This window comes from Abramis brama (assembly GCF_963993115.1).
Source record: "Abramis brama genome assembly, chromosome: 16".
Classification (NCBI taxonomy): Eukaryota; Metazoa; Chordata; class Actinopteri; order Cypriniformes; family Leuciscidae; genus Abramis; species Abramis brama.
In genome coordinates this window covers 5,217,707-5,245,048 of record NC_139978.1, presented here as the reverse complement: position 1 = coordinate 5,245,048, position 27,342 = coordinate 5,217,707, and the positions used below count along the sequence as shown (strand labels likewise).

At 35.9% G+C, this 27,342-nt stretch overlaps 1 protein-coding gene across 1 annotated transcript in view; it reads left to right on the top strand.

Annotated features, from left to right (window-relative positions):
* tcf7l1b (transcription factor 7 like 1b) overlaps window positions 1-27,342 on the top strand; it is an 83,356-nt gene that overhangs the window by 33,637 nt on the left and 22,377 nt on the right. The window contains exons 4-6 of the mRNA XM_084087285.1: window positions 10,586-10,669; window positions 26,866-26,998; window positions 27,083-27,185. Coding sequence (XP_083943411.1) covers window positions 10,586-10,669; window positions 26,866-26,998; window positions 27,083-27,185 — 320 coding nt within the window. The remainder of the gene's footprint in view (window positions 1-10,585; window positions 10,670-26,865; window positions 26,999-27,082; window positions 27,186-27,342) is intronic.

Below are 27,342 nucleotides of genomic sequence, written 5' to 3'. Positions count from 1 at the left end.
TATAGTAAAATGTAATGTATTCCTGTGATCAAAGCTGAATTTTCAGCATCATTACTCCAGTCTTCAGTGTCACATGATCCTTCAGAAATAATTCTAATATGATGATTTGATGCTCAAGAAACATTTATGATTATTATCTGTGTTGAAAATAGTTTTCTGTTTAAGTCTTTGATAAATATAAAGTTCTAAAGAACAGCATATTCGAAATAGAAACCTTTTGTAACATTATAAAAGTCTTAACTGCCACTTTAGATCAATTTAATGAATCCTTGATGAATGAAAAAGTATTAATTCCTTTGAAAAAATAAAATAAAAAATCCTCCTGACTATCTGCCGAACTTTTGAATGATAGTGAATCTGCTTATGGTTTGACATCACTAAAATGCTGTTTACAAAACACTGTAAAACCAGCTAAATGTTTTCTCTCATATTTGAAATCTTTATTTTGCTCTTATGTACCTTTTTAAAGTCATTTTTATGGAAAGCACTTTGCATTGCCATTGTTTATTAAAGTGTGCTATTTAAATAAACTTACTAGCCACTATTGTCATATATTATAAAAATTAAAAGAAGCTAAAATTATTGGTAACACTTTACAATAAGGTTCATTAGTTAACATTGGTTAACATGAACTAAGAATGAACAATACTTCTATAGCATTTATTAATCTTAGTTAATATTAATTTCAACATTTACTAATACGTTATTAAAATCAAAGGTTGTATTTGTTAACATTAGTTAACCTGTTAAGCTGCAACCCCACTTTTGAAAAATCCCAAGAAATGACATACCCAAACTGAAACAGATACAGTTCATGAACCCTTTGTACTAAAAGCACAAGTATGATCTCATTTGAAAGCTGACACCTGGCAGTTTATTGTAAATGTAGAATTAATTATTGTCATAATGACAAAAATTGTTATAAATAGCTTCAAAGTTTTGTAAAGTTATTAGAAATTATTTTTTATGAAACATCCTCATGAAAAAAAAATTGAAGTTGGCACTGGAGCAATCTAGAAATGCACTACAGCTAATGCCACATGTCTAAACATTTTATGTTTAAAATCTTAAGATAATAAGTCCAAAACTCTGTATTTAGTGAAATGTTTTTCAAGACCATGTCATGTGACTTTATTTTGATTTGACGCTAAAATGCTACTGATGTTTATTGTCATCTTCTAACCATCTATCCAGTATATTGTCTTTATTGTTTTGTGGTGCAAACGAGCCCCATTCAGTCTCAGTCTCCCCCTGCACACATTCACACCTCTCCAGCCCGGTTATGGCTCTAAATATGCATTTCTTTTGTCTGCATTATAGTTACTAACGACTGGCTATTCACAGGCTATTCATATGGTTTCAGTCACTAATTTCTTTTCTTAAAGTTCACCCTTACATTTTAAACTGTATCAAATGCATTTCTTGAATAAAGAAACATTTCAGTAAGCATTCAAAAAATAATAAAAATATAACTTCTAGGTGGCAGCCTGGCAGGTGCACCTAGGGCTAGCTAGCATGTTAGCTTAGCACACCATCAATACACGACAATTTATGAGATTAAAACCATGTTTGTGCTTATAAACTTACTTTATAAAGCAAATCGAGTATTTTAAATAATTTTTTGTGATCTAATTTGGCTTCAGATAAAAAATCAGACAGAAAATATACTATTGGATAGTGTTCTGCACAACGATTCTATATAGATTAGCATTACATTATAAATATAATCTATTATTATGGAAATACCTGGCATGGATTGAAAAACACAGGTAACTCAAATATCATAGCAAACATGTTTATTGTCTTCAAAACTGCATGTTACAGCCATAGTTATAGCGCGATCTCTCGTTAGCTTTGTGTGTGTTCGAGGCTTCCTGGAATGTCACATGATCATGGCTCTTCTTCATGTTCTATATATGGACTAATACTGTGCACAGGGCGGCGAGGGCGCCCTCAGGCTATTGGTATGAATTGAAAACACAGTATCAGAGTTATGCAAACGCTCATAATGATTACATCGACGCATTTGGGTATAAATTCAATAAATATTATTCCTGTCTATAGAAATCTGATGTAAACCTATGAGAATATATCAATATTTCTCCAAATCTGCACATTTTTGAGCTAAAGCCCTGAGGCACGTTGTTTTGTGTATCGCTGTCATGACGACGGCACGGGAGTTTTTTTATGAATGAAAGCGGCTGACGCGCATAATTCATATCAAAGGTATCGACTAATTTTTTCATTTCATAACTCCTGACACAAATTAAGAAATAACTGTCGCTATAAGTTTCTCAGAATACAATAGTGGTCAAATTCTGAAACTTGAGTCTTATATCTTTTTAATGATGTATAGTTTGTCAAGGTATAACATTAAATCTGATAGTAACTTTGAACTATATATAAATAAAACCGCTTCAGTGCGTCCGCGCTCTGGCAACGGTTAACAGGTTAATGCACTGTGAACTAACATGAACAAACAATGAACAGCTGGATTTTTATTAACTAACATTAACAAAGATTAATAAATACAGTAAAAAATGTATTGCTCATGGTTAGTTCATGTTAGTTAATACATTATCTAATGTTAACTAATTAACTTTATTGTGAAATGTTACCAAATTATTAAAGGGTGATGATAAAACAGACTTTTTATCAGACAGATAAAACAGATGATAAAACAGACAACAAAAAATAACTGAATGCTGAAACTGAAACTAAATGGTTTCTCTCCTATTTTTAGTCATTTTTAGTCATATTTATGTAAAGCACTTTGCATTGCCATTGTGTATGAAATTGTGCTGTTTGTCATGTATTATAAACATTTAAAAATGTTTTCTCTTATATTTGAAATCTTTATTTTTCTCTTATGTACCTTTTTAAAGTCATTTTTATGTAAAGCACTTACATTTACATGTAGTCATTTAGCAGACGCTTTTGTCCAAAGCGATTTAAGCGAGTCATTGTGAAGAGGCAAAAACAATGCAAGAAGTGCTCAAAATACGAAGTTCAGGCATTGTTCAGAGTAGCATAAAACTTTGCATTGCCATCGTGTATAAAAGTGTGCTATTTAAGTAATCATACCTGGCCACTATTGTCATATATTATAAAAATGAAAAATGTGTGCATTAAGAAGCTAAAATGACTAAAGGGTGATGATAAAACAGACTCCATGCATTTAGACTGAACTTTTTAGCCTAAAAACTTTCGGCACAGATCTCTCTGGAGCGAGTGAAAGCGTGTCATCCCCTCATTACCTCGACAGCGGCGCTGAGAGTTTGTCAGGCCGGGTCTATTTGGGTGCCGTTGGCAGACGATCCGCTTTCCCTCAGTAACAAACGTCCCTCACATCTGCCTCCCAGCATCCCTGGCAGCGCTGCCTCGTCTCCCGAGCTGACAAAGAAAGTCCATGAGAGAGCCCAACAATTGGACCCTGGCGCTGGCACCTCGCGGGCCCTGGAGCACATGCCGTATTCTCTCTGTTCCCCAAACCAAAGGGCCCGTGTTGGCTTTTCTCTGGGACGTTCTCCACCACCTTTTGTGGCATCTGTGTTCTCATTAGGAGAGCGCTCGACTGATGTTCGGCGAGAGGAGAGAGAAGTGGATCAGATAGCTGGAGGATGATGGTTTATTACGAGAGGCCTAGTTTTGAAGCTGAGAGACTCGATGTGGGATGAGGAACCGGGGAGACACTGCAGCTACAGCTTTAGGCACAATGTAGAGTCTCTTTAACCCTTGTGCATCAATTAAGAACAGTTGCACAGGTACAAAGTGGACAAAAATGTCCGTGTCAAAAAACTGTCATAAAAATGTGAAAGAGCACAGACTTAAGTTTGGTCTCATTTTAAAGAAGACCCTTGGCAGATTATTGCTGAAGTAAAAAAATAAATAATAATAAGTAAATAAAATTTAAAAAAAAAAGTTATATAGGTTTAAGTTTATGAACATTATTTTATATAAAATATATATTTTATGAAACAAGTTGAACTCTAAAACGGCTAGAAAATCTAAATAAGTTGTGTTCCAAATTTGAGTTTGACATCTCAAAAAATCTGTGTAGAAACTGAACGCAACGTCAGCGAAAGGTTTTTATATTTGTAGTAATGATGATGATAAATAATAACAGTTGTAAATACATTTGATTTTATTAAGTAGATATTAAAACACAGGCTCTCTTTACAGAGCCATAATATAATATAATACAACATAATCTATAATATGGTTTATTATAATATAAAAAAGTATATTATCACTATACATTTTTTCACCTTGTGATAATTTATGTAACGTATATTCAGTAAATGATTACATTTATGATGATGATGATGATGATGATGATGATAAATAACCGTAGTAAATAGATTTGTTTTTATATAGTAGAGTAGATATGCTGGCTTTACAGAGCCATAATATAATGTTATATTATGTTGTATTATTATATTATATTATAATACAACATAATATAACATATGGAATATAGTTGTGTGTAGTTGTAAATATATTTATTTATTTATGTATTTAGTTATTTAGTTATTTAATAACTATAGTAAATATATTTGATTTTATGTTTTATGTAGATTTTAAACTCAAGTTTGCTTTACAGAGCCAAAATATAAAATATAATATAATATATATGTATATAATTTAAAATAAAAAACTTAATCACTACAAACAATTCCTAGACCATGTAATATAGTTTGTGTAACAGATATTTAGTAAATTACATTTGTGATAATAATAATAATAATAATAATAATAATAATTTCAGTAGTAAATTCATTTGTTTTTATGTATTATATTGTAAAATTCAAGCTTGCTTTACAGAGCCAAGATATAATATAATGTAAAATAATGCAAAAATGTATAATTATAATCATAATTAACAGTTTTTCTACCTTGTTAATATAGTTTGTGTAACTGTGTATAAATGCATCCGATTTTAAAGCCAAAACTCCATTTTATAATGTTTTAGTTGTGTAATAGAAACAGTGGCTATTGTATATTGCTAGATTTTTCCTCAAGGTATTTGATAACGTGTTAAGATCATGTTTAAATTGTCTCAACGCAGTGTTTGCGACGCTCCTCCTTCGCTCTCGATTTCATGCCAGGTCTGTCTTGTTTTAAGGGCACCTGCATCACATTAGCACAGCGCCTGAAGTGGACTGTAAAAGGTAATTGGCAAATTGAGTTTATGTGTGTGTTTCCAGTCCCATGTCATTGTAAACACTCACTACAGGATTGCAGCGCAGAAACGCTCCACTTTCTCAGTCCGCCCAGAGCAGTTTTCCGCATGTAAGCAGCCTTGTGTTTCAGAGCGGAGTTCTGCTGACCAGCACCACAGGTTTTCCCTTCTCTCTCGCTGCGAGCCAACTCGAGGACAGGTTTAGTGGGCCAGGGTCTGACCACAGCGGGACCAGTGTTTATATAGAGCTGAAGTGCTGAACGTACCGGATGCCAGCATGAAACAGAGACAGGAATTGTGTTTTTCGGGCTGAGCTGTTGAAAAAATGTCTGAAAAGCCCCAAAAAGGGAGAAAATAAATAATTTTAGTTGAAGATGGGAGTGAACTGGTGATGTTGGGTGGTGAAGGTTTTGCTCATCTTGTCTGGACACGTTCCTAGTAGGGCTGGGATGATACACCTATCTCCCGATTCGATACTATCACGATACTTGGGTGCCGATCCGATATATATTGCGATATTATTTTTATTTTTTTTTATTTTTTTAATTCTACAAGTATTGTGATTTGATATTGCAATTTTTTTTACACTAGATCATCGGGAAAAGCTAAATCATACACATTGACTGTACAAACACATCTTTCTGAGTTTTATTCAGAAGCATCATACAGCACTACATACTCTTTAATAAATGATTCAATAACAAATACATTTTTTAACAGTCACTTGTCGCCACCTACTGGCGAAACAATGTAATCGATAAATGCGTTATTCTAAGCGCCAAGTTTCTATCAAAAGCTGATTTTGATCGCTACTGTAGACATCAGTGTTCATATTTGAACTTTAAACTTTTATCCAAGTACTTCTATGATCATTTGAACTATTGCATCACAGAAATAATGATGCTATGAGGTTGAAAAGACTGTTTGTGAAGCTGTTTCATGACGACTCTCTCCGGGTCAGCGCCAACATTTAAATGTTGTGATATTATTTTATCAAAGATTTAATAGGCAGACGAATCGGAAAATCGCGTGTGTGTTTGAATCGAGATCACAGTCTTTTAAAGATTAATCGCGCAGCTCTACTGTATTATATACATATATATGAGTAGTGCAGGGGCTTTTCAATGCATTCAGTCTCACGTCTCTTCCTTCATAGGGATATTACGTCACTAAACACTCATAGATGACGACACATTTCATCCTCTGTTGGAACGAAAGTGGCTAACTTCTGTCAAACTCGTCCTCGTTTATAAGCAAGGACAAAAATAAAGCAATTGAATTTGAATTAATATCGATTCTAGAATAAAAAAAAATTATTTTCAAATAAAAAATAATAATTTGTGATAGCTAGGTGAATCGATTTTTTTTCTCCCAGCCCTAATTCCCAGTGCTCTCGGAAACACCAAAGTCAACGACAACCATCATGAACCACCATGAATTTCGTTTTAATTATTTTTTCATTTGAATTAAATTGTATGAATAAAGCAGCTTGTAGATGTAAATGCTTGTAAACATTATCACTAGAATAAATGGAAATAATCCGTTTAACGTGAAAGTATTATGCAATCGTTTAAGACATTTCTCCTTATATAATAGAACCTTTTTGGCATAAAGCGTTCTTTAAAATTGAGTCAAGAACCCTAGAGTCCTACACTGAACACCGCTGAACCTTTTTTCTAGTAGTTCAGAAATACTGAAACTATCAATTCTATTCAGTTCAATTTACATTTATTTGTATGGCGCTTTTCACAATACATGTATAGTTTCAGTTTAGCATGATCTGTTATCAGAGGTGTTAAAGTAATGTCCATATGTCTGAAATGTACAGTTCTAAGATAATATAGATCATGCGGTTAGCTAACATCATGTATTCATTTAGCCAGAAACAATGAGCTCATTTAAGCAATTATTATAAGTTGTGAACATAATGATTACAAATTTGGCTCATTCACTCATGGCCTGATATTACCAAAATTCAATAGAAAATGACCATATTAACACCGTTAATACATGTCCCTGTTCTATTGTGTGTGATTCAACCTGTTAAAATAAAGTAGTTGTTGAAAAAGTTTATTTTTTCTCTTTACTGTCGTAATCTTTAATCCAAATATATATTGTTCTCCATCTCTGAAAAGTTTTTTTCTTTACCCATAATATCACAGCCTTCTGCCACTTCTGTTTCACAATTTAATCAAATTCCATTGGACTATTATGGAAATATTACATTTAAAAAAATGACCAGATGTTAAAAATATTGATTTATTCATTTGTTTGTAAAACATATTTAAAACATATCTTATGTTTTAAAAATGACCAAATTGTATGTGTTAAATATTGATTGATTGGTCAATTTATTGAAAATGTCACTATGGAAATCTCTAAATCTTTCAAGTTTTTTTTTTTTTCTTCACAAAACATATGTTTTTAGTTTTAAGAATGTAGCATTTTATGTCGAATCAATGCAAAATGTTGTTTAAAGCACTGGTAATGATCAGAGACAGATCTAGGGAGCTTTACTGGACCGAGGCATCTTTGCTGGAAGCCGCTGTAATGTTCACAATACTTTTTATGACTTAATATGTAGATCTGTGTGTGTTTATATCTTGGCCTGGACTCCTGTAGTGGGATAACACACGGCCAACTAAAGAGAGTAATAATGGTGGCCTTCTGTTTCTCTTTAGCCCAGGATTCAGTGTAGGGATGTGTGTGTGTGTGTGTGTGGCAGGAGATAGTAGGGGAGAAGACTGGTGTCGACCCCAAGAGTTTCCTCTGTTGTGGATGGGAACGAGGGGCCCGATCGCCCCCCCGCCTCACCCAGCTGTCAGGAAACAATACCCTTGGCCTGCTCAGACAAAACCCATTCCTGAAAATGTTTTTTTCCCCTTTCTCTGTCGCTCCCGCTCCCTCCCCTCTTCCTTTTGTGTCTATTATGTCTTTTCCATTTTTAACCATAGCCGTGTAAACTTCCTTCCTATGATCGCTCCGATTGAAAGCAAGGTCGAAGATGTAAAAGTGGAGCGGACCCCACATTAACTCATTAGCGGCGCGGATGAGGATTCGGATTTTCCGGCTGGATTTGAGCGATATCCAAGACCAGGACCAGTTTATTGAATCCAGTGATCATATTTCCATCATATTAACATGCTGCGCGTGTTTATCAGAGCCGGTGGACGAGAGAGTTCATCTTGACCAAGTCAGATGCTGATTGCGCAAACAGTGTGGATAATTAGCCAATAAGAATTAAGAAGAAACACAATTGGTTTGATTTTTTTATTTAGAGGCCATCATCCAATCAGTGTGCAGCGAGCTGTTTTTTGTGTGTGTGTGTATTTTGCATATAACCACACCTAATGCAATAAATGTAATTTTTTGTTTTTAACAGCTTTGACTGCAATAGGACATTTTGTCATGAAATTGCTAAAAATGTGCATAAAATAATTTTTTTTATTAGGGTTGAATTATATATCACACCATTTTGGATATTTACCAAATATAAATATGCATATTTCATATTTTCAATTACAAAGTGAATCCTAAATAAAATTGTAGCATTTAAAACTATATATTTTTAAAATGTATTATTTATTTATTTATTTATTTATTTTTAATATTAGCCATTTATCAGTTATGATATTTATCAGAAAATGATTTTCACCTTATTGTTGGCATTGCTCTTCTGGCTTTAATTTAATAATAAAGCCAGATTTATTAATTTATTAATTTAGATTTATTAATTTAATAATTTATTAAAGTAAAAAAAAAAGTTTTCAAAGACTATTAGAGTTAGTTTTACACGAGAATACTATTTTAGTCTTTCTGATTCAAAGTTGAATGTGTCACATGCCATTTCCCTGTAATTATTTGTGAAATTTAGTAGCAATTTCTCAGTGAACGTTGTTTGAAAGTAAATGCTACACATTTTTCTCCCAGTGTACCTTTAGCAGCAGGAACGCGTGTTAAGAAAGCAAACAGGATCTGCTTTTATGTCCTGCTGACTTTAACACTAGTATGAGAATATTAGCTCCAACTAAATGTGTTTTAATAAATGCTAAATTCTTGAGCAGCCTAAAGAGATCTGTGCACATGAAAATCTGCAGTATCCGGCAGTTAAAACTGATATATAAACCAGATGTCTGAGCCGAGCTCCACGGAGACTTCAGCTATGACCATAAGACCAAATGGAGCAAAACAAGAAGATCTGAACACAACCTCTGCATTCATTACAAACCGCATTGTGCATTAGTGATTATCAGTGCACCTGTTTGGCCCACGGTGGAATACACACGCACACACACACACGAAGAGATCGGGATGGTGTTTGCGCTCGTCCTGATAGTGGAAGTGATACAGGCAGAGGTCAAAAGTGCAGGGATATTCACTTGAGCATTATATATGTGTTTTTACCACGGTCCAGCTTTCCCACCTCTCTCCATGGGATTTCCTCTCAGCTGTCCCCTACACACACACACACACACACACACACACACACACACACACTCTCTCTCGATAGACTCCCACAGCTGGGCTCAGGGAGGAACACATTCTCCGACAAACACAGATTTCGCACTCTCACTGTCTCTCCGTTTTACACACACACACACACACACACACACACACACACACACACACACGTACGTACCAGATACAGACACAGGTGTCTGCCAGAAGAATTGCTCTCCGCTGACCGTTCGACTTATTTATGACCCTCTGAGAGGCAGATCTCATGCTGGAAGATTCTGTTAAGTCTCTTTTCAATTTGACATTTGTTTCACTCATTCAATCACAGTTAGTCATCAGAAAAAACCTGTCTAGACACACACACACACACACACACCATACACTCACAGACTGCTCTGTTTTATAAGGTGCTTTTGTCAACAGGTCTGACAAAACGTGTTGGTTAACTTTGCCACCCACTGAGGTGAAGTTTCTGCACCTGTTTGTGCCAGAACTTTTCCATTGAGCTTTAAAGTAGGGAAGTCAAAATGGACAATTCTTTTATGGAATATTGCAGGATTTATTCAGAATATTAAATGATTTATTTGTGCACATTAATATTGTTTTAAATTGATGTTTCTGGTAATCTTGAATCAGAATATCTTCCTCTTGCAGCATCTCTTCTCTGATGATGAGGGCGGGGCAATAACCTGTCAATCACATGAGATCAGCCAATAGCAAACCACAACCATCCAATCACTTCCCCACAGACAAAATCAAGCCCCGCCCACATTTGTTCTTGTTCCACATTTGGGCTTGTTCTTGTTCTTTTTTCACTCGGATAAACGGCACAATAGGAAAGAAAAGTCTAGAGCAACTAACGTTTCATGCCGACTTTAAAAGGAAGATGTGAATTAAAACACAGTATTGCTGTCTAATCTGACTTTTTGTTTTTGTTTTTCACAGTATTTGCATATGAAATGGCCTCTTCTGGATGTTCCCGGCACAGCAGCACTCAAAGACTCACGATCACCTACTCCAGGACACTTAGTGAGTATCACACACACACACAGACACACGCGCACACACAGCGGCCAAAGAAAGTATTCAGACACTTCAGCATGTTATTGCATCAGATGGAAAAATCTAAAACTAACAGGCATTTATTGTACTGACAGAATTTCACAAAAATTGGTTGGTTTTGAATAATGCAACAATTAGACACTCAATTCAGCACTTTCTGGTTCAAACTTAGTGATAGTTCACCCTAATCATTATTAGTCATTATTTAATTCACCTTCATGTCGTTCCAAACCCAAGTCTTTCATTCATCTATCTTTGAAAAACAAATGAAGATGTTTTTAATAGGGTTGGGTAAAAAAATATCGATTTCTCGATTTTAATCAATTCTCATTTTTACGATCCGATATCGATTCTTAAAACCCGAGAATCGATTAGGCTAGTCATCCTGTTCTCAGTTGATGAATGAATGGAACATTGTTGCGCGCATCCCATCCAATAGATCTCAGTAATCTTTGTGCTTTGTTACTATTGATATGAAACAAAGTCTCAGATTTCAAATTACGTCCATTTTCTTACGAAATTCAAAAACATAAATACCGTTTTGGCGCTGTGTTGTGAGATCGCTCTGGCTCAGCTCAAGAGAAGCACATGATCTTCTCTTCCGCCTTAATAACACCAGTTACAGCGCGAAATAAACATGAATGAGCATCTGAAAGTGTGTTAAAAGATAGAGTACAACTTATCGAAATCCGTATCATGTCACATGGAGTCGCTCAGTGTTTCAACCGTGGAAAGACGTCAGTAAATCAGCTTGTAAACAATGTCATGTGACGTCACATTTACCTCAGAAAAACCATATCCAGTGACCATAAACTCGTTAGTCAGCTGGAAAAATTAACTCTAGAGAGGAGCATTCTGCTAAATATATGCACCATATTACATATTCATTATAATTTTTAATATTCTTCAATATTTAATGCATGTTTGAATAAATCTGGCAAGTTTTTATGACAGCCACCATTTAAATGTTTGTATTTCATATAACTTTATTATTATAAAAATAAATAAGTGTAAATCAGTTCATTTTTACCTTCAGTATTATAGTCGGCTAATGAAGCCTAGGCTACAACTGACTCCCATAGTTACAGCATTAGTTAAGAGATTTGTTTTCCTTGAGAAAATTTTCCATGTATTGTACCTGATATCCAAAATAATCCATATTGAATCGAATCGGAATCGAAATGGAATCGAATTGTGAAATTTGTGTCAATACCCAGCCAAAGTTTTTAATATTCTCTCATCATTTTGTACATCTAATGAAAGTCCAAGCAGCCCAAATTTTAAAGCTTCAAAAAGCTCATAAAGACATGTGTGAAGTAATCCAAATGAATTGAGGGTGTTATTCTGATGAGACGCGATCACTTTATATGATGAACAGATTTAATTTAGGCTTTTTTCATATGTAAACATTGATTGGTGTACATAGAGTACAAGCACAAAAATTGTGCATTGATCAATGTTTATATTAATAAATTAAAGCCTAAATTAAATGGGTTCAAATAAAGATTTCAGAATTTCTTTTCAGAATGAACACTCAATACATATGGATTACTTCATGTACTTTTTCAAGCTTTAAAGTTTTGGTTGCATGGACTTTCAATGAAGGGGCAAAAATAATTAAGGAATAATTGAGTAATTTCACCCAAACAATCCCTTTAAAGTCAGCAGGAAATCAACACTGATCCTGTTGATGAGCCACATGTATTTTCTTACTGGTCTTACAGCGAATGATTAATCCGTGCGAGTTTTAATCTTTAATCAAGCTTAATCTTCCTGTGATGAGCCACACTTCTCTTAGTTGACGAATACGAGGCCGCGCTGCAATTAAGCCAATCGCATTCAGATGTTCTTTCTGTACCGAATCTCTGAGATTGAGTTTTTAATGGGTGTTGTCAGGCGATCTTCATTGACACGTATAAAGGCCACCCGAGCTTGTATTGATTCGTGGTGTTGTTGATGCGGGTGGCCATGCGAAGCGATTGATAGTGCTGTTATTTGGCACGAAGAGGACATATTAAAAAGCCCATTGCTTCCAACCTACAATGTATTTGAAATCTAAAACTGATCATTTAAAGTCAAGTTTTAAATCAAGTCTTAAAATGAAGTTTTGGTTGCCTGCAGGTTCATTACTGGTAATGAAAGCTATATTTCCAGAATGTGTGGCACAACTATGCCACTCCTTGGTGTGTAATGATGGCTGTTGGATAAGAACGAGCTTCCCTGTTGGCCAGATCTGTGTGTGAATCCAGTCCGGCTGGTTGGAGGTCGAGAGGGTTTGCATGGTGGTGTGTGTGTCCTCAGCTGATGTGTGTGTGTGTGTGGTGTGATTCACCTCTGCAAAGCTGATGAGAGGCGATAAATTTAACCAGAGCGTTACATTCTTGCTGTGGTGGAGCGCGTGTGTGTGTGTACACTACCAGTCAATGTTGAAAACAGTTATTTACATTTTTATTTCAGGATTCTTTGATGAATAGAAAGTTCAAAAGAACAGCATTTATCTGAAACTGAAAGCTTTTGTAACATTAAACCAGGGTGTCCGCGCGGTAGTAAAAGGTAGTAAAAAGAATCTACCAAAACTAAGGCCCTTGAAAGGTAGTAAAAGGTAACAAACGCAATTTGACTTGGTAGTAAATTTTTCATCACCACCTCAATATATGAGTTTCCATTTTTTTTGCTTAATATTTGTGTCTCCATATTTTAACTTAATCTAGCATAATTTAAAAATATATACGGTGCTAACAACAGGACCTGACGGGCTCGACATTAACGCTTGTCCGGGACAAGTGGATTTTTTGAAGGGACAAGTAAAAGAGAATTTTACTTGCCCGACCGGACAAGTAGCCTGATTAAACGTCAATAACAAAAAAAAATAACTAGGGAATCACTCAAATGAGAGAATGATTCTGTTTGTATTATATTTATTGTAAGTTGCAATCGATAGTGGATATTACTGACGGTAACAAGGTTGCGCTGTTGAGGCTCGCGCAGCCTCTCGAGGAGAAGTCCAAACAAATGTAAACTCAGTTTAAACTCAGTTAACAACATACTGCCAGTGCCAAAATTCAAAATGTGTTTTAATATTTTTAACATATGATACAGTTTAGCAACCTCACACGACGAGTGCCGTTTTCCTTAATACCATCACGACTGAAAATGTGACATTGCTTTCATACAACAGTTCAATAAACAGTTCGAATTAAGTCACTTACATTTTAGACACAATATTGACTGTTTTTGTTCTGTTTCAGCCGCGAAAATAGTTCCAAACAAAGATCACAGCAGAACCATAACGCATCTCACAGCAACACTTAACCGTGTTTCATTACTGAATGATTCAGCGTTTTGAACGAATTGGCTGAGTCAAAGATTCAGTGTCCCATTCATAAACATGTCTCATTCTTGAATGAATCAGCCGTTTGAACGAATCGTTTGAATGAATGACTCAATGACTCGCTCATTAAGACGGCCGCCTGCCGCCTCCTACTGGCGGTTTACTTTCAAAGTATCATTCTTTTCAACATTCCTTATTGTATATTCAAAAATATTTAAAATAATCTCATTTAATACAGTTATAATTTTTCAGTGTAAATTATTTAATTTGATTGGTAACAGCCTAGTGTCTTATTATTTTAAATGAATATTGATCAAATTTAAGAATTTGAAATGAAAGATGGAGCAAACATTTAATAAAATTATGGAAAAAATGCCCTTTCTAAAGGTATAAAAAATTGTGTTTTCAAACAGTGATGTAATGAAACATTGACAAGGGAGTAAAGCCTAAAGAAAAACTTTTAAATAAATGTTAATTTTTAATCAGCCAACTTCAGTGTGATATGTTACCATATTATCATGCTTAACACTGAAAATTTGAATAATTGTAATGTGATGATCAGATGCAGATATCTAAATCAAAGAATATGGGCGAATATGGGTTAATATTTTTAACAGTGGATTCGGGTGACTCAAAGTGCACCAGATTAATGAATTTATCTTTAAAATGTACAAAATTTTCTTACGGGGGGGCATGCCCCCAGACCCCCCTAGAGGTACCAGGCTCCACCCACTAAAATAATGTGGGAAACACATTAGGCTATATGATGATCTACGAAAAATACAAATTTAATTACCTTATTATTAGAATACATTATTAGGATTTTACCACCTCCGCCTCATTTTGAGCCAGGAAAAACCCTGCTACCAGGGTCCTTTTTGGCTCACCTGCCACGGGACTGGTAGATGAAAAAATCCACCAGCCAAGCATATTTTTTACCGGCCAAAATAATAAACAGCCTTTTTTTTTTGTCACGTATACATTCATTTCAGTACTTTTAATTGAGATAATAAGGTAGGCCTATTATGTTGAATACAAACATAAAAAATTGTACAGAGCAAAATATGAAATGTATAATAAAAAAAAAATCTATATATATATATATATATTGATCAAAATGTGAGAAATATATGAAATATTATCATTGGGGTAAAAAAAAAAAAAAATTGTCAGTTTTGTTACCTGACTCATGTGGAAGGGAAGGCAGAACGTACTCGGTTACTTTAACCTCGGTTCCCTGAGAGATAAGGGAACGATTATTGCGTTGCAAACGCTACGAGAAAACTCCTTTTCTCGAGAAAAGAACGACCATGGTGTGTAAAGCAGAAGCAGCCTGGCCAGCGGCGGAGTATGCACAATCCGCGAGTGCTGAAGACGTTCTGCACGGCTTAGATGGGTGCGCAGGAGGACACAAATGGGCGACGACAGCTTCTTCCAGTGGCGGGAGCTTTTCCCTCAGCGCCGTCAACAGATAGAGCGTTAACTGTACGTACACACCGCCGCCGACTTGAGCTGCAAAGAAGCTCTGGCCGCCCTGTCAAGGACGCGTCAAAAATACGGGGAAGCTTGACGCTCTGAATAGTGAGTGAGTGCGCGCGCGCGGCCGGGGCTCTCTCTCTCTCTCTCTCTCTCTGCTCATTCTTAGAGGCAGAAGAGCGTGTGCGCGCTTGAAATTTCATATTTTGGTATGAACATTCACCCGCCAGTGTGGCGGATAGCCTTTTGAGATTTACTCGCCAAACAGAAAATCTACCCGCATTTGGCGCTTGGCGGGTGTTAATTTCGGACCCTGCCTGCTACCGTTCAAAAGTTTTGGGTTTGTAAGAATTTTTATTATTTATTATTTTTGGGGGGTAAAGAAATAATAAAATCAATACTTTTATTCATCAAGGATGAATTAAATTGATCAAAAGTTACAGTAAAGACATTTATAATGTTACAAAAGATTTTATTTATTTTATTTTAACTTTTTTAACTGGTTTCAACATTGATAATAATATTGAATGTTTCTTGAGCATCAAATCATCATATTAGAATGATTTCTGAAGGATCATGTGACACTGAAGACTGGAGCAATGATGCTGGAAATTCATTAAAATTCATTGGAAATATATTAAAATAGAAAAGTTATTTTAAACACTTTTTTTTTTTGTATTTTTAATCAAATAAAATGGTGAGCAGAAGAGACTTCTTTTAAAAACATTAAAAATCTTACCAATCCCAAACGTTTGACTGGTGGTGTATATCAGGATGAAACATTGCAAACGCACAACACGAGGAACCTCAGATTGACCCGTACTAAACCGGTTTAAGTGGAGAGTGGGCGGAAGAGTGACTTTGCACAATCATTCGTTTTTCAAGTATGACTTGTGTGTCCAAATACTTTTTGGGGCCACCATACATCAAAAATGTGTAAATCAAAGTCTCATGACATTTGAAACAATTTGATTATCCCTCCATCTGATTATAAATCTGTTCAAATTGCATGACGAAATAATGAAACTGATTAAAGCGTTATTTTCAGGCTTTAAGGAACAGTTCGGCTACTTAGCATCTGTTAGTGGTTTTTAATGAGGGATTTGTTGCTTTCACTCTGAAATCTCCCTCTGACAGGGAGACATAATAAATTATGACATAATAAATCCAGAAGGATGACGGATGAATGTCATCATTGACTCTGGCAGCCAGAGGGCATTTAGTGTGTGTGTGTGTGTGTGTGTGTGTGTGTGTGTGTGTGTGTGTGTGTGTTTCAGACTCGCTTTGTCCCAGTAACCCCTGAACTCTCTCTAACCTCTGAAGAACCATGGGATTGTTCTTAAAAACACAGCATGCCTTGTCCCACCACCCAGTCGGGCCATTAGGCCTTTATTGTATTTACTTAATATAACGTTATAAAATGCATGCACTCGCATTAGCGAATCAGCAGAAAATGCAACGTAATGGCAATCAAATTAGCTGTGGTTGAACAGCAAGTCTTGAGGGTTTGATGAGAACGCAGTCGTCCTTCCTTCCTTCGCTTATCCGTGGCGTTGGCTGGAGGGACGTTTGAGAACATCTGATCTTGGCCGTCGGACTGCGGGGAATGAGGGGATCTTGCGTCGGGGTGAGAAGAGTGTGACTGAAGGGTGAGGTCAGGTGTGTTTTTATTTATAGAGGAGAATGGCGCCACGAATACGACCCGCTCCGGTGAGCGAAAACTATCACCAAACAACTAGTGTTAAAACTGCCTACCTGAAAAATATCACGTGTTACACTAAAGACGGAGCTTAGTTCTGATGTGGATCCATCTTATTGATCATAGGTGGACTTGTTTCGCTTATTCAACAAAGAAACAGAATTATCAAATTAAATTTTATATATATATATTGTTTTTTTGCATTTATTTATTTTAATTTAATTTAATTTCGGGCATTAAAAACCCACATCAGAATATATTGTCACAATCTATGGAAGCACAAAAAATAAAGGCAATTTTTTTTTTTTTTTTTTTGTAGTTGCAACTTTATTTTGTCGCAATTGTAAGAATTTCTTGTAATTGTGACTAACTCGCATTTTCTTGTAATAACTTTATATTTCACAGTTGTGACTATTTCTCATAATTGTACTTTATATGTCACATATGCAAATTACAAGTGCAATAAGAGGAAATTAAGTGAAAGATATGAGAAATTTCGCAAAAGTTGTGATTACAGGAAACTGTCACAATTGTAAGAACGTTTTGTAATTGTAACTAACTCGCATTTTCTTGTAAAAGCAACTCTAGATCTAAAAGTTGCGACTATTTCTCATAATTGTTACTTTATTCATCACATATGCAAATTCTAAGTGCAATTTAAGGAAATTAAGTTGCAGATATGAGAGAAATTAAGCGAAAGTTGCGATTACAGGAAACTAAGACAATTGTGTCTTGTAATTGTGAATCGCATTTTCTTGTAAAAGTAAATTTTGTGGGTATTTTTTGTAATTGTGACTCCATATCTTATAATGTGACTTTTATAATTACCTGTTTAATTCTTTTGATCTGAGAAAGAAATGAGTGTTGACGTGTTTTGTGGTGCTCAGACACAGGTTAGCTAGGTTTGAGTCTAGCTTGCAACATTTCCTGATCCCATCCACCCTTCCAGAAAATGTGTGTTCGGCCTATAAATCCTGAAAATTGATCAAAACAAGAGAGTTGGATTAAACAAACAGAACAATCCGATGTTAGTATTCATCCTTATATTTCTTTCCCAATCCCTCATTCTCCCTCAAACACGATCACATGCTAAGCGTTGTCAGATTGAGCCCATAAGGTCAGTATGCTAATGTGTTATTCTGTTCACTCCAGAACGTTCAATAATTCAGGAGACGGGTTTGCTTGGTATTCTGCGGCGCCACCTTTAGTGTGTGTGTGTGTGAGAGAACACAACAGGGCCCTCACTGTTTAGTGTGTGTCAGCATGTGATAAGCTAGGGCAGTTGATTAAGTTAGCATAGTGACGAGGCCTCAGATGGGAACGCTTTGTGGCTTGAGGATTGGGATCCATATTGTACGCAAGCAATCACCGATTGTGTGGGAGTTTTTCAGGACGACACAGTAGAGAATTGTGAGAACAGTCGTACATTTCCATGATCCTCTGTCTTGCTCACTCATTTTCTCTCTGGAGTCCCATCCATAAAAAAGACGCAACATGTAAAAATACATGCAATATTTTACATCAAGTCAAGTCTGTAAAGCAGCTCATTATTCATCTTCACATTTTCTTGTAATAACTTTATATTTCACAGTTGTGACTTTCTCATAATTGCTACTTTATACATCACATATGCAAATTACAAGTGCAATTAGAGGAAATTAAGTGGCAGATATGAGAAATTATGTGAAAGTTGTGATTCGGGAAACTCACAATTGTGAGAATGTTCTGTAATTGTGACTAATTTGCATTTTCTTGTAATAGCAATTTTATATCTGAAAGTTGCGACTATTTCTCATAATTGTTACATCACATATATGCAAATTATAATTGCAGTTAAAGCAAATTAAGTTGCAGATATGAGAGAAATTAAGTGAAAGTTGTGATTACAGGAAACTGTCACATTTGTAAGAATATTTTGTAATTGTGATTAACTCGCATTTTCTTGTAATAGCAATTTTAGGTTACACTTTATTAAAGGTGTCATTGTTATAGTGTAATTATATATTTAAGTACTGAGAAATATTAATGAACTACATGTACTTACTATAGAGTTAGGGTAGGATTAGATTTGGTTGAGGGTTAGTTGCATGTAATTATGCATAATTTACTGTTATTACTATGGTAAATACATGTAACATATGTAAGGATACTGTAAAATAAAGTGTTACCCAATTTTATATTTAAAAGTCGCAACTATTTCTCATGTAAAATGTAAAAATAAATCTGCAATCTACAGGTGAAACTCGAAAAATGTGAATATTGTGCAAAAGTTATAATTTTGATGATTATGGCTTACAGCTTATGAAAACCCCAAATTCAAAATTGCAGAAAATCAGAATATTACATGAAATCAAAAAAAAAAAAAAGGATTTTAAATGCAGAAATGACAGCCCTCTGAAAAGTATAATCATGCATATGTATATAGTTATATATACTAAATATATTAGTTTCACCTTTTAATTTGAATTACTGAAATACACAAACTTTTGCACGATATTCTAATTTTTCGAGTTTCACCTGTATTACATCGTCACCTTTATTTAAAATTCTGTTGTAAAGCCGCTCTGAAAAGACAATAGTGTCGTTGTTCATCTGAAGTCAGTTCAGTGTTAATGCAGTTCAACACCTGTGTAAAGTTCACTGATTATGTGAAAGTTAGATTCAGCTGTAATCAGCTCTACAGAAGACAGAGGTGTTCTTCAGTGTTGATCAGAGTGTTGATTGAGTTCAGATAGGGTTGATTCAGAGGTCATGGTCTCGTCTCATGGCCTGGTGGTCCGTGACTGTAAGCTGTGATGCTCATGCAGGAAAAGCAGGTTCGAATCAAAACTTTGACAATCCACAATCTACTGACAGCCGTGGCAATGCATACTTTATAGGTTTCATTTCTGTTTGGTGAATTTCTACTAAGTATTGTTAAAAAAATGAATGGTCATTAAATTTCACCAGTTATTTTATTGTGTGTGTGTGTGTGTGTGTGTGTGTGTGTGTGTGTGTGTGTGTGTGTGTGTGTGCGTGTGTGTATAGCTGCTGTAATACAAAAAACACTTCAGCTTAAGCTTTTTGTGTGTGTGTGTGTGTGTGCGCCTCTAAATGCTGATGTCATGTTCTGCCCACTCTTACATCCGCTTCCTGCCTCGGTGATAAACAAGCCTCTGCTATCCCAGCATGCCATGCAGTCTCCCTTTTTCCTTTTCTTTTTCGTTCCTCCTTTTTTGAAAGGACTCCACAAAGACTCAGAACCTCCCACTGGAAAGGAGAGAGCAGCACACACACACTCTCTCACAAACACACACACACAAACACAGACAGACAGACAAACTCACACACACACACACACACTCTCACTCACACAAACACAGATAGACAAACTCACACAAACACACACATTCTCTCTCTATCTCTCTCTCACTCACACACAAACACACACACACACACACTCTCTCTCTCTCGCACACACACACACACACACTCACTCACTCAAACATAGACAGACAAACTCACATAAACACACACTCTATCTCTCTCACACTCTCTCTCACATACACACAAACAAACACAGACAGACAAAACTCACATAAACACACTCTCTCTCTCTCTCTCTCTCTCTCACTCACACACAAACACTCTCTCTCTCACTCACAGAAACAGACAAAATCTCTCTCTCTCTAACTCACTCACTCACTCTCACACACACACACACTCTCACACACACACACACACACACACACACACACACACACACACACACACACACACACACACACAGGACTCAGGAGGTTGTTTGGTCCGTTGGTAACTCTTGTACCCTGGGGCTGTTTGCCCAGTAATGTATCTCAGATGTGAAGGATTGAGACTCTTGTTTGGCGGAGTGAAATCCTCCATCCCTGTTGAACACGCTCTCCTCTACCCGTCCCAGCAGAGCCGTGCCCTCTTGGCCAGACGACACACACTCAATCTGCACAAACCCTGCGCCAGCTCCAGACACACACTCATGCCGTTTAGCCTTCCTTACTGCAGCTCTGGTTTTGACATACTCTCACACACTCGTGTCCTGTAGATCATGAATACCAAAATGCCCTCAATTTGGCAGTCTGGGAATAGTTGACAGCTTGTTAGTGAGTTTTAAAAGCTGTTGAGTCTTTCAGCACCACAGATCGACTGTCCTCGCTGAAGTCTGCCCCCTATTGACAGGATTTTGATCAGGACTTCAGAATACAAGAGATTACACTTAAAATTAAGACACATTCCTGATAGTCTTATAGTTGATCAAGGAAAAAGAAAATACCTTTTTCTGCCTCTAAAACAACTTTTTCGGCTCTTATTTTACACCCTTTCTCCCCCAAACACCCGTCATACAGAGACCGGTTTATTTACCATCCAATCAAGTCCTGATGGATAAAGTCAAGTTCTACCATACTTTTCTTTCTTTTTTTTTATTATTGAATTTGCATTCTTAAGTATGTTGTTGTTATTAAACCAAATGCATTTAAGAAATGTGACTTTAAAGGTTTAGTCTGCAATTTTTTTTGTCTGATACAATATCGGACAATTCTGGATAATTGTGCACACATTTAAATGACTTTTTGTTGTCATTTAGTGAACTAGAGCATTGGTTCTCAACCATTTTGACTTAAAGGCTCCACCGTATACAACAATAATCAAGCCCTGTGATTTTTTCAGGTGTTTGTGATTTAGGGGTACTTGAAATTCAAAGCTCGGCATAACTTAAAAAAAAATTTAAATGTATATTGATTATAAAAATGCCCATGGAGTTTTAAGATTTTATTAGATTACATGACTTTCCCAGCTCTAGAAATCAATCTTTTAAAACAAGGCTACCTCATATTTGAAGGATTTTATAGATTGTGGGAATCACAGTGGAAGAATTAAAATTAAAAATATATAATTTTTTTGTTGTTGTTGTTTTAGCTTAATATAATGGTTTTGTCCGCTGCACTAGAGTGTTGAAGTTAGTCTGTTATACTGTTAAATGTAATATTTGAGCAGATCTCAAAATGAATATCCATACATTTTTCGGTAACACTTTATTTTACAGTATCCTTACATATGTTACATGTACTTACCATTGTAATAACAGTAAATTATGCATAATTACATGCAACTAACCCTCAACCAAACCCTAATCCTACCCTAACCCTATAGTAAGTACATGCTGTAAATTATTATTACTCGGTACTTAAATATATAATTACACTGTAACAATGATACCTTAAAATAAAGTGTAACCCATTTTTCCGATGATGCCTAAATTCACTTCTAAGGTGTCTAGTATTTAAACCGTTGACAATTTTTCACAATATTTTAAAAACTGGCCATTTTATCGGTGATAGACTTATCAAATAATTATCGTCTTCAATATTGGCCTTCCTTATTGTTACAAATTATTATAGAAATAAACCGATAAATGGCTGCATTACACTGGGATATCAGTGCTGTAACATCAAAAAATAAAATTTATGTTGTTACATCAAATAATAAAACATTGTACTTTTATAATAAACAACAAAAGTAGTTAATCTACATAACACCACACCAAGGGATCGCACCATTTTGAGGTTGTCAAGTAATGGCATATATAAATGAGAGAGATGTTTAATGTCTTTCCTCACCTTATAAAGCACTTCTGCTCACACCCACTCTCCAGAATCACTTCGCTGTGGTTTCAGCAATGTTTCCAGGATGATGAAATATTGATACAGTCATTCCCCAGTCCTACAGATGTGCTGCCCGAACCACAACATCTCTCACTCGCTTATACTAACAAACACAAATGTGAACTAGTTTGTGCAACTTCGTTCATTCATGAAGGTTTCATTATCCTGAATGAATGTTATAATTACATGTGCATGTGCATCATGCTCTTCTCGTGTTTTATGTGCTGTCTCGGAGTTGTCAGTGCTTTGAGTGATTGTTGTGTAAGAGATTGTCAGGTACACTTTGTGTGCACAGGGCTTTGGTGTGGCATTGGGTGTGAGTCTGTCTGGCACAGCGCTCCGCTCTCACAGCATTCCTTGGTGCGCGGCCAGATTGCTTCATGCTTGTCATTAGGGCTGCACAATGTATCTGAATTGTTGAAATATCGCAAATGTGCATATCATGATATGCATATTGCAATGGCTTGTGATCACTGAATGATTTTAGTACTTCAAAAAGTTAATTGGAGGTGATGCATATAGCAGAGAATAGACTGGACACATGACTGCTACAAACATGTGATAGGCATAAGCCGCAGAAGAAAACTCAATACGGTACTCGCACACACACCTCTCGGACCGTACTTAGTTCTCTTACTCAGCTTCTGTGGCCAAAGACACACAAAATGAGGTCAAAATGCCCGTCTTAGTGAGTATTCACATAAGTCAGTCAGTTATATTAAGTGAACGTAAACAGTTGAGAAAGAAAATGTGTGTGTATCAGTATATTGGATCTGTGCATTAGCTCTTAAAGTGACAGGAGCCTAATTAACCTGATGCTGTCTGTCATTAATGATGATCAAACAACAAAAGACGGAGAGAAAATCACTCACTGCTCTTGACTGAATAACTTTTGTAGCTTTAATAAGAATCAGTGTTTAATTCATACAGTGAAAACTAAGCTGTTTAATTTTTATATTTGATTATTCAATTTCTGTTTTGTACATTATCGTATCGCATATGACATTATTTACAGAGTTATCGCATATCGCACTTTCAATATCGTGCAGCCCTACTGTTCACCCACACATACAGATATATATCCTCATATATCATCTGATACATAAGCAACCACTGGCCTCTTTTTACCCAAGAACCATTGTGGTTTTACATCTGACACGCATTCTGCTGAAAGCACAACAGATTCAATGGCAATGGCAAGCTTTTCTCAATCAAGTATCATTGCTTCAGGTTCTTACTATTCAAGACAAGTGCACTGTCGGTTGTAAAGTAAAGAGCAAAGTAAACAGTGCTTTATGGGTATCTAACAGCATCAAGTGTTCAAGGCATACATTTACAAATGTAGAAATAGCTAAAATATTTGATTGCGAAATGTAGTGCAACAGGCGAGTTCATGGACATAAAAATCCCATTCATTTTCTCCATAGGGGATTTGATTTTGAACAATAACTTAATGGTATATGATTTTGTTGAAGCCATCAGCTTACATTATTTCCACTTATTTTTTTAATTAATCGTGTTGAACAGCTGAACTCCTGTTTGAAAAAAAGAAACTACATTACCCATGATTCTGCAGAGAAATCTCAACCAATCAGAGAGTCTTTCCCTACGCTCTCAAACTACTTAAATATCTACTTCAATATTTTATGCTTGATAAACATTTCAATAAATTTAATATCAACATCTTTAATTCAATGTATTTCTTTATTTGTTTTTAATTTGATTGTCATTCGCAATGCTTAAAGGGATTGTAGTTATTTTCCTCAATAAAGCCGTTAAGTACAGAGTCTTGTACCTTTTTGTCCAATTTTCAAATAAATGTTTTCTTCAAATCAAAGTTTGTAATGTTGTGCCTCACCTCATAGCTGGTTGTTTTGGTTCATAGCTTGTAACTCTTAAAAAATACATTTTTAAAATCCCCTTATGAGAATAATACATCTGAAACAAAGGTTGCTGATGCACACTGTATAATGACTGACTAAGTCTTAAATTATTGAACTATTTGCTTTAGTAAGTACTGATTTGATGATGTTCAGTTCACTAACCCTACATACGAGTAATACTGATGCTAACGCTATCAAACACCACTGAAAAAAGGGTCAATTTTGATTTTGTATCTTAACCCCCTGAGGTCGACGGTATCGCCGGCGATACCAGCTCGCTTTTTTTTTATCAGTGTAAAAGAAACTCATGAATACTCTGTTGACTTTGATTTTCCATAGGAGTTCCATACATCAATCGATTCTGTTAAATGTGTATTATTTTTATGTATACTCACAATAAAAACATAGGGTTGTGCTTTTCGACAAATAAAGAAAAATAATCACGAAGCGAGTTCTGCCTTCTCTCTGTCCGTGTAGTCCATTCTGAAACGCGTCCGAAAATGAACCATAACTCAGTGAATACTTCTCACACATACAAGTGATATATGTCTTTATGAAGCTTGAAATCTCTTCTTTTAAATGAAGTAATTTATATAAAAAACAAATATTCTCATCTTGTGAAATCTGTATTAAAAGAGAGCGATTCCAGTCGACCTAATTAGAGCTAATTCAAATGTAATGTGACTCCGCCCACGGAGAGCGCACGCTATTCAAACGCAAATGGCTGAGGTAATCCGCGCAATCCTGTGAACGCCCCCATCAGCTCGAGAAAACCAAAACACAAGTTTATTCAGAACATTACTTGCTTACACCGTCTTGCAGCGCTGTGAGGAATAATGAGGAATACGAGGAATACGAGCTGAGGAATACTAGTAAGTTTTTCCTTCTCGGGTTTCTGTTTATTGACGAATGAACGGCATGCGCTCTGTTTTTTCTCCATTATGGACGCGAGCTCTAAAAAAAAAAACACTAAAAGACTTTCAAACTTTCACAGAGACCTCAAAACAGAAAGTACCAATCCTTTCTTTAAAACGAATTTCGTTTTGTATCAATTGTATCTTAATTTTAATAATTTTTTCACTAACAACTTTCCTGGATTTAAAGTAAATAAGCCTATCGTCAACGAATGATGATGTTTTAGCAAACTGTATTGCTATACTGAGATGAGTAAAAATCTATATATAAAATAGCCTAATATTTTTGTCAAAAATAAAGTCATCAACTAAGATGTTAGCTGTTCCAATGTTGGCTATATTCAAAGTAATGAATACATAGATAAAATGTAGGCCTATAATCTTTCTTTTTTTTTACAAAGAAAGAGTACACTTGAAATATTGTTGAAATTGTAATTATTGTTGTAATTGTAACTTTTTTAATAAAATAGCACAACATATGTACAAGATAGATGTAAGCAAAATCTTAAATGGTCAATATAAGTCTTCTTCTAAATATCTTTTGTCCAAGCATTGTGGCTCAGCCAGTTTCACACCTGTGTGAATGGCTCATCATTATGCAGAGTGGGTGGTAATTCAGGTGTAAACCACTCCTCGTTCACGCCCCCTCGCATATTGGCTTTCCAAGCAAAACCTGTTTTACATCAATTTAAATCAATGTATGGTTTTATTTGAACGATAAAGCAAGACTATTTTCACATAATTTTGAAGAAAAAACTATAGGCGACGACATCCATTGGTCAAAAGTCTTATTGACACATATTTACTATGTGTTTTGTGGCCTTATTTCAGAAATTTTAGTTTTTAGTTTTTTCAATATCCACGCATAAACATTATTCTCTCAAAAATTAAAACATGTACATACACGTGGCTCACATATTATGGTAGCCCTGTTTGTGCTTTATAGAGTGAATTTACACCTTTGCCATTAATATGTTTATAAGCAACTGAAAAAAGCACAAATGTAAGAGCATGTCAGAACATCTCAAGGGCCCAGAAAACCGCTCAGACTCCAGAGGGTTAATAAAGCGTCTCTCTCTCTCTCTCTCTCTCTCTCTCTCTCTCTCTCTCTCTCTCTCTCTCTCTCTCTCTCTCTCTCTCTCTCTCTCTCTCTCTCTCTCTCTCTCTCTCTCTCTCTCTCAGTCTAATAAGGTCCCGGTGGTCCAGCATGCGCACATGCACCCCCTGACCCCCCTCATCACCTACAGCAATGAACACTTCTCTCCAGGAACTCCTCCAGCCCACCTCTCGCCAGAGATACTGGACCCAAAGACAGGTGTTACACACTTTTCTGACACACCTTAACTTGTGTTTCTGTCTTTTAATCATGTGACTTACTGACTGTGTACCTCTGGTCCAGGTATTCCTCGGACCCCTCACCCCTCAGAGCTGTCGCCCTATTACCCACTGTCCCCTGGGGCCATGGGGCAGATCCCGCACCCACTGGGCTGGCTCGTCCCACAGTGAGTATCCCTTATTAAGAGGCTTTCGCACCGGAGGAACCTTTTCATAGTTCCTAGAACTATTGGCGGAAGTTCACGGATTTTGGCGTGTTCGCACCGCAGGAACTAGGAACTATTTTAGTTCTAGGAACTCCTTTTGGAGGAAATAATTTACTCC